Below are 15,738 nucleotides of genomic sequence, written 5' to 3'. Positions count from 1 at the left end.
TTTGACTATATTATCGTTTTAAACATGATATATACTAACTTTACTATTTGATATATGATAAATAATGATATTTTAAAAATTGAAAATTTGGATTTTTAAATTTGCAAAGTATATAGTATAGTAAATTCATAAATGAGTATAATGTGCCCAATTATAACAATTTTCAATCATTTGATAATTCTATGACTATGGATTTTTGTACTTCTAATTAAAATAATGTCACTTTTTAATATATTGAGTTTAAGGTTTAAATTTAATTTAAAAAATCGATTTGTTTATACATATTGGAAAGGAATTTTTTGATAATATCTTTTGTATATTAATACATTATGACTTATAGTATGTCACCATAATATAAGTTCAAATTTTTATCATGCACATCAATATAAAATTGTAATTCAAAAAACACCTACTTCTATCGTCAAAAATACTCTCAATTTGAAAAAATACATCAAAAATATCAAATTTGCAAACCTAATTCTTCGAAATACCGAAGAAGGTAGAATATACAAATAGTGTCGACAGAAACTATATAATTTTCTTTACAAATTGTCGAAGGGGAACTGAGAGTTTTTTCTTATACGTTGAATTATAAATCAAATTATTGAATGGATTTTTGGAAAATTGAATACTCAATTATCGAAAAACCGTTTTGACAAAAAGTGATTAATACAATATTGTTGCCTATATTAAGTAATTATCATATATGATTTTTATTATCATATCAATTAATCGTGCATGAAGTTATTCTCGACGCAAAAATCGTTTTTTATAGGGGTCTTGCAAATCTAATTCTTCTTTCATATATTTTTTTAGAAGCAAACTCACTATATCAAAATAAACTTTAGTTGCATTCTAACAATTTGTCGAAGGGGAACTGAGAGTTTTTTCTTTATTATCAAGATATGACAAAAAATGTTAATATACAATTTTTAATATTCGACATATATAGCGATAATGTAACATTATATGATTTTATTATATTATGATAGCATATATAAACCTTATCATATTATTAAAACTTTCACAAATCAAAAATATCTAGATTCTGTCAAAAAGTGATTTGTCAGATTTTTTCAAAAAAACAAATTACTCATCTAGAAGAGATTGTAAATCAAGTTTACTAATAACAATATAATGTATCACTAATATGCTATAAAATGTCGTGGACTTTTTTGATTATAAATAGTTTTACCGGTCAAAGTTGAAATTTGTCAAAATACCGAATTCTCAGATAAGATGAACTATAATAGTAATACTCAGTTTAAATATACTATACTATAGTGTATTACATAATGATATTATGTACTAAAATAAAAGTATCAAAAACTCATATTGGTGGAGATATTAAAACTTTTAAAATTGAGAGGGTGGGACCGGAGCCTTAAACAATTGATGAATGCTTTCGTTAATAATGGTCTTTAATTACAATTTTTTGATTATATAAATTCATAAATCATGAATATTAACGCCTTCGTCTAAAGGAAAATTGATGATATAAATCAAAAGCAGATCTCATAGGCTTTTTATCTAAAATAAGAAGCTCTGTTTCACACAGATATGATGAAAAGTGAGAAAGATTATGAATAGAAGATATATTTTGAACATTAATTGTTGTAACTGATCCTTTTTTATCTATTATTCTGTCACAGAAAGAATCTTTAACTGTAATTGAACCAGAATCATATTGATAAAATTCTAATCCTGATCCTGTGTTTCCAAGAAATGAACAGTTTTCAATATGAACAGTTGATGTCCATGCATAGAATGTTCCCAAATCAGATTTTTTGTGTTCATTATTCAAAACATTACAAAAATTAAAATTATAGTTCCAACTTAATTAAAAAATATTATAATTTGATGTTGTGTTATAAAATGATGAATATGTTACATTACTTAGACTATTTGGATATCTTAGAAGTATTCCTGAGTCCCAGGCTGCTTCACAGAAACTTGTGTTGATTGATTTAACTTCAATATTTCCATAAAATAGATAATTTGTAGAAATTTTTCTAAATTTCCGCATTCATAAAAAGAACTTTCATAAAGATAATTTTTATTATTTGATTCACCAACTAATTCAACATATGAATGATGTCTTCTTGAGAGTTTGTTTTTGATTTGTAGCCACATGTTCGGTATTGGACAATCGAACTATCACAGGAAAAGTAGAGAGATCCACCTTGTATTACTGCTGCAGTATTAAATGAACAATCAGAGTTAAGAAACTTTTTTGAATTAAAATAAATGGCACTATTAGTTGTAATGGTGATGAATATACAGTTATATAAGAAGCATTCATTTTTGTTGATCTTGCTTGAACGTTTGTACCTTGAATTGGTTCTGAATTAGGTGGAGTATTGTAAAAGAGTTCCCAAACATTATTAGGTGATTGATCAAAGTGTAAATTATTCATAGTTGATGTGTGTTTTGATACTGTTATCTGAAAATCGTGATTGAATTTCATTGTTTTCATCAAAAAAATGAATCGGCATTATTTGACATTTCAATGATGTAAATGTCAAATAATGCCGATTCATTTGAATCTTATATTCAAGTTATGAAATTGATTCTTTTAGCTGTCATCAGCATTTTAACAGCTAGTGCATGGAAACAATGATGTAAATCATTCTAATCTTATATAAAAACATCGATTTTGCTGATTAAATTTTTGGATTTCGTAATAAAATGATCAATATTGTAAATAATTAAAGCTATTGTACTTACACATGATTTGTATATTATAAAATGTATGAAATATCGACTTAATTCGCTTGAAAATTTGAAATAGGGAGAATCTTTATATAAAACGCCTAATATCTAACAATTATTACATTAAATGAATACTTAAATTTGAGTAATCGATGATTTATATGAATTCTCTGGTCTGAATAAAGAATATCGAAAATTAGTTTGATTTTGGGGTTGTTTTGATAGTATTGTCAAATGTAATGATGTAAAAACATGAATTTATTAGTAAATACATGCTCGTGTTTGAGTAAAAATAGATATTTGTTGTTGTGAAATAAGTATTTGATTTCTTGTAAATCTTGAATGAAAACAATAAGTTCGTATCAATGGGAAAATCGAATATGTAGCTATTTAATTTGTATCAAAAGAATTTTTTAATGAGAATTTAAATTTCGAAGAAATTTGTTATGTATCGTTGAGTTTTGTAATTAAAACTGATATGTTAATGATGTGATTTGCTTTTTTAAAACATTTATTAGTCTTGATGAAATAATTTTTCTTTTGGTTAAACATTTCTTCTGAGTTTGCTAATAAAGACGGAGTCCTTTGTGAATGTGACATAGGCGCCCGAGAACCGTATGCACAAAAACTCTTATTGGGTGTCTTGTCTTTAGATATTCTTTCAAAAATATGCCAAATTTGATTGATGATTTCTAAAAAGTAATCTAATCATCTGATGCCATTAATTGTATTTAGAAAAAAAATTCGTTCTTTTAATTTTTTAAGAGTATCACAGCAGATGATTAACTTTCCTTGATTTACGATACAACTAATTCACCAAATGCAGAAGTGCAATCGAATACAAACAATCGAATCTCCTAATTGATGAATCAAATAGTCCATTTTTCATTGAATTATTTAATCAAATCGTCTCTAATCATAGCAATCCTCCAAAATCAATCAGTAGTACATATGTTATCTTTGATCAATTCTTACGTTATAAAGAGAAGAGCACATTTATATGATCTCAAGTATATTTTTGATTTTTTTTTACAAATCTTGTCAATAAAACATTTGAAGTTGTTACCGATACAGTTACATAATTTTGAGATACAAATTCACCGCGCAATATTATTTTATTAAACTAAAACAGAGATAATTTTCTAAAAATTTAAATCATACATTGATCAGTACCTTGTAGAAGATACACATATTGATTTCAAATTCGTATGCATTGAAATGTTCGACGACATTTACACTGTTCGTTTTGAACCTATAATTATTCCATTTATAGTTGAGAAAGGGACAAACTATCCAGTGTCACTTTTCAAAGGAATAAAAAAAATAATAAAGATGGGGAACAGGACAAATTTGCCACACGGCACTTTTTTAAAAAAAATTAATGGAGCGGAGCGATACTCTGCTGCAGGAGCCCCAAGGCTCCCAATCATTACGAAAGGGAGCCTCAGGGCTCCTGAGAATCCATCAGCAGAGGCCTTTTCATTTGGCCTCTGCTGATCAAAGATTCGGCGAAGCCATTCTTCGTCTCAGGAGCCCCAAGGCTCCCAATCATTACGAAAGGGAGCCTCAGGGCTCCTGAGAATCCATCAGCAGAGGCCTTTTCATTTGGCCTCTGCTGATCAAAGATTCGGCGAAGCCATTCTTCGTCTCAGGAGCCCCAAGGCTCCCAATCATTACGAAAGGGAGCCTCAGGGCTCCTGAGAAACCTCTTTGAGAAGGTTTTCTTAAAGAAAACCTTCTCAAAGATGATTGTCAGCATTCACTCAAAATCTACCAAGAGTTTCAAAGTTTCAAATCTATCTGAAATGAAGCTTTGAATCTCTTGTATATCTAATTGTAGAGGTACCTTTTCAAAATGTCTTCTATTGATTAAATTTAATCAGTAAAAGTCATTTTGAAAAGGTACATCTCTATAATTGCTATTGAGCATTCACTCTTGGAACCTTGGAGCTCTTGTGTAGTGCATGAAAACTCCAAGATTCTAGCATAAAACATATATCATAGACATAATTTCTTCAAATATAATTTAAGGTTATTTTTTAAAAAATAGAAAAGCATAATTTAAGGTTATTGAAAAAGTGACACCTGGCAAATTTGTCCCGCACTCTTTATAGTTGAAATGACAAAAATTTACCACATCAAGATAAGCGATGATACAATCGAATTGATCTCACATTTCAGCATGATACAAATATCAATAATATGTAAACTAAGAAAACATTATTGATATACTTAAGGGTGCACCCGTATGTACGTTTATTTGAGAGGAGGAGGATTACCCTCTCAATTTTGAGGGATTCGTTAGTTTATTTTCTCGATGAATATGCAATAAAATTTGATTTTTACCTTATCAATATACTTCATATAATATACACATGTTCATGTAAAAACTTTTTTCCAAAATCCTCAGGAATTAAGGGATTTTTGAATTTTAAGAATTTTTTTTCGAATTTTTTCGAAAAAAAAATATTTTCAGAACAGCCTTAACGGCTAAGATTTAGGAACAATGTTAAGTATCAAAAAGAAAGGAGGTCTGATATAGACAACATATATCGTTGAAGGTTGAAAAAATCTCTAATATTTGAGCCCAAAATTTCAAATTTTAATTTTTTGAAAAAAGAGGCCACCCGTATGTACGTTTATTTGAGAGGAGGAGGATTATATTTTTGAAAGGGTGAAACATTATGAATATGTTAATTATATAATAATATGTATTATTATAAAAAAGAAAAAATAAAGCACGTTAAAATTTTTCTTTCTTGATTTTTTACAAAATCTACTTAGAATTATGCAAAATATGACTAAATAATTATAAATTTCAAGTTAAATTTTAATTTTGATAAATAATTTAAATTTCAAAATATCAAGTTCAGTTCGACTATGTATGTAGTAATTCCTCAATAAAGTGCCAAAACCCTATTAAAATATATGAACATTTTCAACATTTTAATGTTTTTATTTAAAAATTTGATGGAATATGAGCTTCAAACAACTATTATGTAAATAAAAATAATTAAATATATGTATTTATTCGTATTACAACCGTAGTAAGTCGATTCTTCCTTTCTTCTACTGAGTTTTGAATTTGATTTCGAATTGTAAAGAGATTCAAAGGGAAAATACTAGCGGATAAAAACTACCTCCATGAAAGGGTCATAATGGAGTCAAGTTGTATTTTTTGATATTTTTTTGCTTTTCGAGCCTAAATAGGTAGCCAAGATAATGCCTAAAAATAAGGTTCTAAATTCTGAAGTTTACATGATCCTCTCGTGTGCACCCTTAATATATGACTAGTCTTATATCCAACATCTCTGCATTAATTTCGAGAATTAGTATCTACAAAAATCATTTATATCCTATTTGGGATTTGATGTTTAATTTTTTGACAAATACGAATTGTATGGGATATGCCGAAACAATGAATTGTTTAGTAGCAGTAATAGAACGCAATATTGAATTAGATGAAATTGATCAAAACAATATGCTTTTTTAAAACATTAGTATCTGATAAATCAAATAAATTGAATTTGTTACAGAATTCTTTAATTGTAAGAAGATGTTGACAATTAAAGTGTTATGTTGAGAGCAATTAATGGTCACACACGTGTTCTGCGACTTCTTCTTTCTGATCCATCCATTGATGTCAATGCCACTAACAACTCATCACGTACAGCATTGATCCGGGCAGCTCGTGATGGACATTTCGAAGCTTTAGAACTTCTCTTGAGTTTTCCAGGCATCGAGAAGAACATCGTCGACAAGAAGAATCGCAGTGCTCTTCATTACGCAGTTCTTCTCCACCACAAACAGTGCGTTGAGTGTCTTCTGAACGACAAAGATGTCAATCCACAACTTCCTGATGATTCTAGTTTCACACCTCTTCACATCGCTGCATCTAATGATTTCTCAGACTTAATACGTCTTTTCGCCAATCGAGATGACGTTGACTTGAACTGCGTCGACTCAATCCAGTGGACACCTCTCCATGTTGCCGCTAAATGCGGCTCAACTAGTTTCGTCGAAGAGTTGCTTCAACACGAAAATGTCGATGTCAACCGTCAGAACTTGATGAAGCGAACTCCTATTTTCAACGCTATTGAAAACGAAAAAATCGAAGTTGTCAAAGTTCTCCTTTCTCGTGAAGATCTCGATTTGAGTGTTGTTGACAGCGAAGGACACACAGCTAAAGATGTCGCACTCCAGACAAAGAACGAAGATATTATTAATCTTCTTTTAAATAAATGAGTTTTTTTATTTTTTTTTTTGTTTGTAAAAAAAATTATTTTTAATAATAAAAAACGATAATAATAAATCCTTGAAAAATTAACGCACTTGAAAATAAAAAATCCCCTTATTGATCAAGTTTGATGATAAATATAAAAATCTTATCCTATAACAAATGATAATATTATGAATTTGGCCACTCATCTTCGTAATTATCTATAAGGCCAAATAATTTTATCGTCCAGCCAAATTATTTCAGATGTTTTTCTTTATTACCGCAGTCTCATCTGTTATTTTCAGTGTTGACTTTGGTAGTGACAATATCAAACTTGGTATTGCACGTTATGGTCGAATCGAAACTGCATTAAATCAACAATCTAAACGTTATACACCATCTTACTTCGCTCTCTACAACATGTCAAACAAGCAAAAGACTAATTTTCCAACACACTGGGAGAAAAACGACACACGCCAGCTTGAATGGCTCTTTTCTTACGACGCACAAAATCATTACAAGAGATTTCCACAAAATGTTATCAAAGGCATGCCACGTCTTCTTGAGAACCATCTTGGCATGACAGGCCGTGAAATTATGGCTTTAATTCTCAAACAACTCATTTCAACTTCTGCAGACGGCCGTTTCCCATTTGAACAGTCCACTGTCGTTCTTGCTGTCGAGCCATGGATGACACGTCGTGAGCGCCAAGCAATTCGCGAAGCCATTTCGATCGGCGGATCAACTTTAGCCGGAATCATTGATTCTCCACAAGCAGCATCCATTACATACGGTCTTGAGCGTCAATCATTCTACTACAACAGCTCAAGAACTGTTGCTTTCCTAGATCTTGGTCAATCTCACACCTGGGTCTCCATCTTCAATTTCACATCGAACGGCACTAATCTTCACAATGTACAGCTCAGTATGTCCTCGAACATGACCCTTGGCGGCTATTTGGTCGATGACAAACTCGCAAATCTTTTCATTTCCGAGTTCAAACGCCAATACAACATCAAAGACAAATTACCTAAGAAAGTCGAGATCAAATTTTACGAAGAGGCACGTCGTGTCAAAGAGCGCTTGACACTTTCCCTTACAACAACCGCAAACATTGAAGATGTCTACGAAGACTATTCATTTTCAATGGAAGTAACAAGAGAAACCCTTAATTCTCTTCTTACTGATGTTGGTGAATCCCTTTGCCGCCTCCTCGATGAATCATTGCTCATGGCGAACATCAGTAAATCACAACTCGACTCCATCGAATTACTCGGCGGAACAACTCGTGTTCCTTTCTTCAATGAAACAATAATTAATTGGTCGGGTATGGAGAAACTCAACAGAACAATGAACAGTGATGAAGCTATTGCTATTGGTGCATGCTACGCAGGTGCTGCAACATCATCAGCATTCATTATCCAGAAAGTTAATTCTAAATTGTTCTCAAACGTTGATGTTTTCTTTAGAGATAATGATAGATCCAAGGAATACAAAGTTTACGGAAAACAGGATTTGAATGAACATGTTTTCTTCAATTTCAGTGTCTCCGAAATGCCTCTCAACATAACTGTTTATGTTGCTGATGATGGCGATTTCTTAACATACGAAATCGTGAAACCAAACATTACAGAAATTTTAGAAAAATTAAATCGTCAAAACGTGACATCTGAAAACGTGACAGTTGAAAACGTGACAGTCGAAAACGTGACATCAAATGAGACTTTGACAGAAGAAAATCTTACTGTTGTTTATGAATTTGGATTTGATCAAATTGGTGCTCCAGCACTTTGGGATGCAAGAATCAATGGAATACAATTAGATGCAAATGTAAAAACAGCAAATTGGATGTTGACAAGAGATGAGATCAGTAATTCATCATCATTCTTGAGAAAGATGGGCCATGTTATTAAAAAACGTATTGATCTTTTAAGACTACTTAATGATCACGAGAGTTTGATATTTAAGATAAGAGATCGTCTTGAAAGTGACAGCGAATTCATTGAAGTAACAACAGAAGAAGAAAGAGAAAACATTTCAAGAGAAGTAGATATCCATGTCTCTTGGAAAGAAAATGAAACAGAAACAAAGACAAGAAAGATTGTTCTTGACAAAGTCAGACAATTGGAATCATTAACTGATGATGCTGATGATAGAATATTCGAGAGAAAGAACAGACCACAAGCAATTATTAATCTTAATAACACATTGAATGAAACTAAATATTCTCTTGAAGATTTACCTGTAAGCAAACCATGGCTTTCAGGAGAGAATATCAGTTCTCTCCAGGAAATCTATAATTCAACATTAGAATGGTTCGAAGAGAAACTGAAATTGATCAGTTCTGAGAATGTTACATCGAATCCTGTTGTTCATACAAGTGAAATAAATCGTAGAAGATATTCACTTGAAGACAAATTGCAGAAGATTAAGGACATTCCAAAGCCAAAGCCTGTTTCTAATAGTACAAACACAACAGCAACAAATGAAACATTCATTGATAGCGAGTTCTGGAATGCTTCATTCCTTAACACTTCTCTTTTCTATGACAATGTAACTAGTCCAGATATGAATGCAACAAATGTAAATGAAACAGAAATAAACCAAACTGTTCCAACAAATGAAACAGTAACAAACACAACAGAAGAAGTCAACCAGACAATCACAACAGAACAAACAAATACAACAACATCATCACAAGATAACAGTGAACAAACAAAGCAAATTCAAGATGAATTATAACTCTATTTTAAATAAAACGATTTTTTAAATTAAACTATATAAGTTTTTTTATTTCTTTATAATAAAAATGGAAGAAAATGAATATGAACGTCGGGACTGCTTTTTAGATTTCCTAGAAGAATCTCTTATACATTCATAATTTAAAATGGAATTAATATTTTGAATTGAAGATGTATTCTGAACATTTTCAAATATAGCTGGATTGGCCATATCATTTGAGGTTTCCCATCTATCACAATAAGAATTCTTAACACGAATTCCGGCCATTTCAGCAAAAAACTCTATTCCTGGTCCATTGTTACCTAGAAATGAACAATTTTGAACCAAAGAATAAGCATTACCTGAAGCAAATGTGGCTCCATATGTAACTCTTTTGTGTACATTATTCAGTACATTACAAAAACTAAAATGATATTCCCCATCGGATAAATTTATTACAATGTCTTCTGCTGTATTATTAACAAATGCTGAAAAATTTATGTCACTAACATTAAAATCCATATCTGTATCTGCAATCGAGTTAGAAATACGTATTCCTGATCCTGAACTAGCTTTACAAAAACTTGTATTTATTGATTTAACTTCCATTTTTCCCAATAAAGGTAATTTAAAGATAAAACTTTTGAAATTCCACAATCATAAAAAGATTCTTCATAGAAATAATTTTTATGAGTTGAGCCATTAACTAATCTTGCAAATGAATGGTGTCCTTCTCCAGATTTTGTTTTTGTGTTGTAGCTGCAGGATCTATATTGGATAATAGAGCTATCGCATTGAAAATAAATTGATCCACCATTCTTATTACTACAACAGTTATTGAATAAGCAATCAGAATAAAGAAACTTATTGTTATCTTTTTTGAAATAAATTGCACTGTTTTTAGAAATATCAATGAATATACTATCATATATGAAACATTCACTATTGGTTTGTATTGCTTCAACGTTTGTACTTCTGATTGGTGATGATTTTGGATGAGAATTGTAGAAAAGATTCCAAACATCAACAGGAGAAGTTTCATGATGTAATTTTTCCTTGTCACAAATGAATTTTGATCTTAATTCTTGGGGATTTTGCTTGGAGCATATAAAATTAAAGGATAACTCTCAGAAATTATAAAATGTCAAAAAAAGATTTTATTTTGATTCAAAATCGAAATTTGAAATAAAAATGAATTATGTATATTTTGGTTAACCATTTTTGTTTTTCATGATTTCGCCTCTGTCTGATTAGATAAAACGATAGAATTCAAATTGATATTGAATCCTCTCAAAAATATCATCACTTAGTAATTCCATATCTAAGTTCGATCAGTAATCTTGCATCTTTCTTAATGAGATTATCTTGGCATCTATCTTGATATTTTTGAAATCAAAATTCAAGATTGCCCAAACTCAAAACTAATGCTTGGAAAGAATTCTTAATGGATCTTTCCAAATGAAATTACTTCTATGAGCATTGTATCATAGTAAGAAAGCAAAATCTAGGGATTCGATGTTTTAAATACTTTTCAAATTGCATAAGTTACTCATCAAGTAACTTGTTTCAATTTTGTATATAATGAATCTTAGAAAATGATCTCAAATTCGCTAAAACATAGAAACGAAATAGCGAATTTGGTTGTATGTGCATTGTATTAGATAATTCTCAAAATGGAGATACTGTATTTTCTTCCATTACATGATTTGATCTATATTTAAAAATAAATTCCAAAAGTTCTGAGATAATTTAAGCAATAATTGAAATAATCATTGAGCATTATCATAAGGGTTTCGTTTTGCGAAAAAAACGTACAATACGCAATTTCGCTAAAAAAACATTTAGCTAGCAATTTCGACCTTTGACTCCACTCAAGACGTCACTTTTTTAATTTTGCGGTATCATATTTTTGGAAAATCTTTATGAATATTATATAAAAAGTCTCTTTAATATCTATATTTCATATTTTTATCGATTTTTAAAGTTTTTGCGAAAAGTATTCAATTATTTTTGCTATTTGGTCGGGTAAATGTCAGATTTGCGACATTTTCTGATATGATATTCAGATTCTACGTTGATAATAATGCTTATAGAACCCTCTTGCTATTGTGTCAAAATTGCGAAACCGATAGCAAAAATATCTCGCAATATCAAAATTGAGATATTGAGTGAATTATGCATTATAGAGATTAAAAATCTGATTTGTGAAAACATCTCATCAGTTTCTAGCTAATTCAAAAATCTTTACTATCTTATTCGATTAAAATGAAAAGGGAATAGTTTCATTATGCTTTAAATGACAGCCTTATAATATAATCATAGTTTTCGCTCAATATGCAGCATTTTTTTTTCGAAATCTATGGTCAATATCCTAAATACTGATGAGTAGGTGCCAAAAGTGCTTACTCTTAAACAACCGTCGGATTTCCGGGTGAAATCGTGACACACTTTCGTCTTTCGTAGGCGGTGGTGGTTGTTACAAAAGGTAACTTCGAATGTAGCGTGAAATCTGCAAAAAAAATTCTGAAATTTGAATGGATAACACAAAAATTGAATAGTTTACGTCAATAAAAAAGAGAAAAATGAAGCCAGTGTGTCTCGAAACTAGGACTTAGAGCAGCAATCCCACTGTTTATCCCATTACACTACATGCATCTCTCACCTCAATGAATGAGATCAACTATATGATAACTTTTTCCCCATTATATTCTTGTGGAAAAGTGACAAATAGCAACTTTGACCCTCTCTCAAATACTGATTGCTTTGCATTCATATCTCTTACATTTTCTATACCCACATCACTATTCATTGCTATTCCTATCTTTTTCATTTTTGTTTGTTTCTCATAATTTCTCAAAAAACATGATAACTTGATATTTGTAAATATCATACTTTATAACGTAAATAAGAACTTGACCTATTAAGAAAAGCAGTAATGAAAAGAAAATCTGAAATTCATAAAAATTACAAGTTTCTGATGACAATTAGCTTAATTAAACCAGGTACAAGATTATATAATTGTATTTTCTATCCAATTATCCATATAATATCTTATCCAGAAAAAATAACTTGATCAATACCAAATGATTTTTTAACTAGTAAATAAAGTATTTTCTTTACACACACATTGTATATCATAGTTTTTTTTTGGTTTCGCAAAACATCCAAAAACAAATATGCTATAAAAGTGACAATTTTAGCAAAACGAAACCCTTAATTATCATGTAAATGAAATTGTTGAATAAAGTGATGTTCAATAAAGGCGAAATGAAGTGACCATGATCCTTTCAAAAATTATTGAAAGAAAAGAAACCTCCATTGATAAAAATGTTTTAGAAACTGATTATATAAATATTTTGATAAAATGATAAAAATTGACTGTTTTACAAATTTTTGGAACCTAATTGAAACGGCCAATATTGCAATTGGCAAGTTGCTGATAGCATAAAGAAACTATATTACGTACCAAATAATATTGACGTCATTCAAATTTCTTAGAAAAATGGTGTTTTTGTCTTATATCGAATTCTGTAATATTGAGAGAAAAACGTCATCAACGATCAATTATCTCTGAATTTCAATTCACTTTTTAATGCTCTCCTCAGCATCACGCTCAATTGCATCCCTTAAGTCACGTTGCGCCTACGAGCCATATGCCAGCAAGGTCTGCAAGCCAGAAGACTGCATTCCAATCTTCAAGGATGGAATGTCAATCGGCTGGTCCGGCTTCACACCAGTTGGCGATCCAAAGGTCGTTCCAATTGCTCTCTCCGAATACGTCGAAAAGAACAACCTTCAGGGCAAGCTTCGCTTCAACATGTTCATCGGTGCCTCATCTGGTGCTAAGAACGAAGACAGATGGGCCAAGAACGGCATGATTGCTCGCCGTTACCCATACCAGAATGGTGCTAACCTCAAGAAGAACATCAACTCCGGCAAGACATTCTTTGCTGATAAGCACCTTTCCATGTTCCCACAGGACCTCGCTTGGGGCTTCTACACAAAGCAGCGTGGTGGTGGCATCGATCTTGCTATCATCGAAGCTACAGAAATCCTTGCTGATGGTTCTATCGTTCTTGCTGGTGCTGTCGGCTCAGCTGTCGAGTTCTGCCACTGCGCTGATAAGATCATCATCGAGCTTAACACAGCCATCCCATCCTTCAAGGGTTGCCACGATATCGTCGCCCCATGGAAGCCACCGGGCAAGCCATACAACATCACATCCGTTGATTCCCGTATCGGTGAGCTCTCCATCAAGGTTGACCCACGCAAGGTTGTCGCCGTTGTCGAATCTCATGCCATCTTCCCAGGCAGACCAGTCAAGGGCGCCGATGCTACAGCCAAGGCTATCGCCGGCCACATCGTCGACTTCTTCCAGAACGAAGTTAAGCAGGGCCGTCTCCCAGAGAACCTTTACCCACTTCAATCCGGTGTCGGCAACATCGCTAACGCTGTCGTTGATGGCCTTAACGATTCTCCATTCGGCAACCTTACAGTTTACACAGAAGTTCTTCAGGAAGCCATGCTCCCAATGTTCAACTCTGGCAAGCTCAAATTCGGTTCATCCACATCACTCACACTTTCACAGTGGGACAAGCTCTACGATAACTTCGACTTCTACAAGAACAAGTTCGTTCTTCGTCCACAGGCTATCTCCAACTCTCCAGAAGTTATCCGCCGCCTTGGTGTTATCGCTATGAACACACCAGTTGAAGTCGATATCTTCGGCCATGCCAACTCAACACTCATCAACGGTACAAGACTCGTCAACGGCCTTGGTGGCTCTGGCGACTTCCTCCGTAACGGCTACCTCTCAATCATGCACTGCCCATCTGCCAGAAAGACAAAGAAGGACAAGACAGGCATCTCATGCGTTGTCCCAATGTGCACACACATCGACCACACAGAACACGATCTCGACGTCATCGTTACAGAACAAGGCCTCGCCGATCTCCGTGGCCTAGCTCCAGTTGAACGTGCTAGACTCATGATCGAGAAGACAGTCCACCCAGACTACAAGGATCAGATGCGCGAATACCTCAACCTCGCCATCCAGGCTACACAGCCAAAGGGCGCTGGCCACGAACCACAGATCCTTTCAAAGGTCTTCAAGATGCAGGAGAACCTCAAGAAGAAGGGAACAATGCACCTCGACAGCTGGTAAGCTCATTATTTAGCATTAAGGGTGCACCCGTATGTACGTTTATTTGAGAGGAGGAGGATTACCCTCTCAATTTTGAGGGATTCGTTAGTTTATTTTCTCGATGAATATGCAATAAAATTTGATTTTTACCTTATCAATATACTTCATATAATATACACATGTTCATGTCGGGCTGTACAAGATTTAAAAAAACATTGCCGGGTTACCGTAGAGGCCTAAAAAAATCGCGCCTCGGCGGCAAGCCGCCTCGGCATTAAGAATGCGCATCTAAATTTTTATATGTCCTTCTTTCTTTTATTTTTCCCTTCCCTTTCTTTTCTTTTTCTTTTTTTTCCCTCCTCTTGCTCTCATTTACCTTTTTTTTCCTTTTCTTATCATTTTTCAAAATTTTAAATTTTTATCAAAAATCTTGCCTATAAAAGCAGACTATGGAACCTTTTAATGCCTCTTAATCAATATTATACAGCATAAAGCATATTAAATGAAAGTAATTACGTATAAATTTATTTTATTATCTTATTTATTAATTCTTTAGCATGTATTGTTTAATATTAACTTTTCTGTACATTAAATATGATATCTCCAAAGTATGAATGCCTTGTAACGAAACGAAAACTTAATTTTATGTTGAATATTTGTCACAAACATTAGATTATTAAAATATATGTTGGATATCCCTTAGTATGAGACTTCATGACTCTTGTAGTCTAACGTGAGCTTTGGATTGCAAGCTCTGTGGTTAACGAACATAAATTAATTGTAAAGTTTTCAAAATTTTTCATCGTTTCTATCAGCATCTATTTTTCCTTTAAAATAATATATTTGTATGAATACAATATTTAGTAATTTTTTTATTTCCCATAATTTCATTCAAAATTTCAGAAAAAATTAATTTCTATTCAATATTATTTCAGCTTCAAAA

At 32.2% G+C, this 15,738-nt stretch overlaps 3 protein-coding genes and 1 pseudogene across 4 annotated transcripts, besides 6 other annotated features; all 4 read left to right on the top strand.

Moving 5' to 3' along the window:
• Positions 1-1,384: part of a mobile genetic element that runs on past the window's edge.
• A 2,603-nt stretch (positions 1,385-3,987) lies between these two features.
• Positions 3,988-4,047: a mobile genetic element.
• Positions 3,994-4,019: a mobile genetic element.
• Positions 4,048-4,819: a mobile genetic element.
• On the top strand, positions 4,094-4,331 carry TVAGG3_0830620 (annotated as a pseudogene). The gene has a single exon. A coding segment is annotated over exon 1 (238 nt).
• Positions 4,820-4,948: 129 nt separating the features above from the next.
• Positions 4,949-5,991: a mobile genetic element.
• Positions 5,992-6,288: 297 nt separating this feature from the next.
• TVAGG3_0830590 (2-5A-dependent ribonuclease family) lies at positions 6,289-6,957 on the top strand (the record flags this gene model as incomplete). The annotated part of the gene is made up of 1 exon (XM_001281120.2): positions 6,289-6,957. One exon carries the CDS (start codon positions 6,289-6,291, stop codon positions 6,955-6,957), a length of 669 nt encoding a protein of 222 aa, XP_001281121.2.
• A 226-nt stretch (positions 6,958-7,183) lies between these two features.
• On the top strand, positions 7,184-9,693 carry TVAGG3_0830580 (ATP binding; the record flags this gene model as incomplete). The annotated part of the gene is made up of 1 exon (XM_001305174.1): positions 7,196-9,673. One exon carries the CDS (start codon positions 7,196-7,198, stop codon positions 9,671-9,673), a length of 2,478 nt encoding a protein of 825 aa, XP_001305175.1.
• A 3,551-nt stretch (positions 9,694-13,244) lies between these two features.
• Positions 13,245-14,945, top strand: TVAGG3_0830570 (acetyl-CoA hydrolase family; the record flags this gene model as incomplete). The annotated part of the gene is made up of 1 exon (XM_001305173.2): positions 13,245-14,816. The coding sequence occupies one exon, from the start codon at positions 13,245-13,247 to the stop codon at positions 14,814-14,816; it is 1,572 nt and encodes a 523-aa protein (XP_001305174.1).
• A 40-nt stretch (positions 14,946-14,985) lies between these two features.
• Positions 14,986-15,176: a mobile genetic element.
• Positions 15,177-15,738: the final 562 nt, after the last annotated feature.

Source organism: Trichomonas vaginalis, chromosome VI, assembly GCF_026262505.1.
Source record: "Trichomonas vaginalis G3 chromosome VI, whole genome shotgun sequence".
NCBI classification, from domain to species: domain Eukaryota; phylum Parabasalia; order Trichomonadida; family Trichomonadidae; genus Trichomonas; species Trichomonas vaginalis.
The sequence above is the reverse complement of the archived record's forward strand: the minus strand, read 5'-3'. Positions and strand labels throughout refer to the sequence as shown.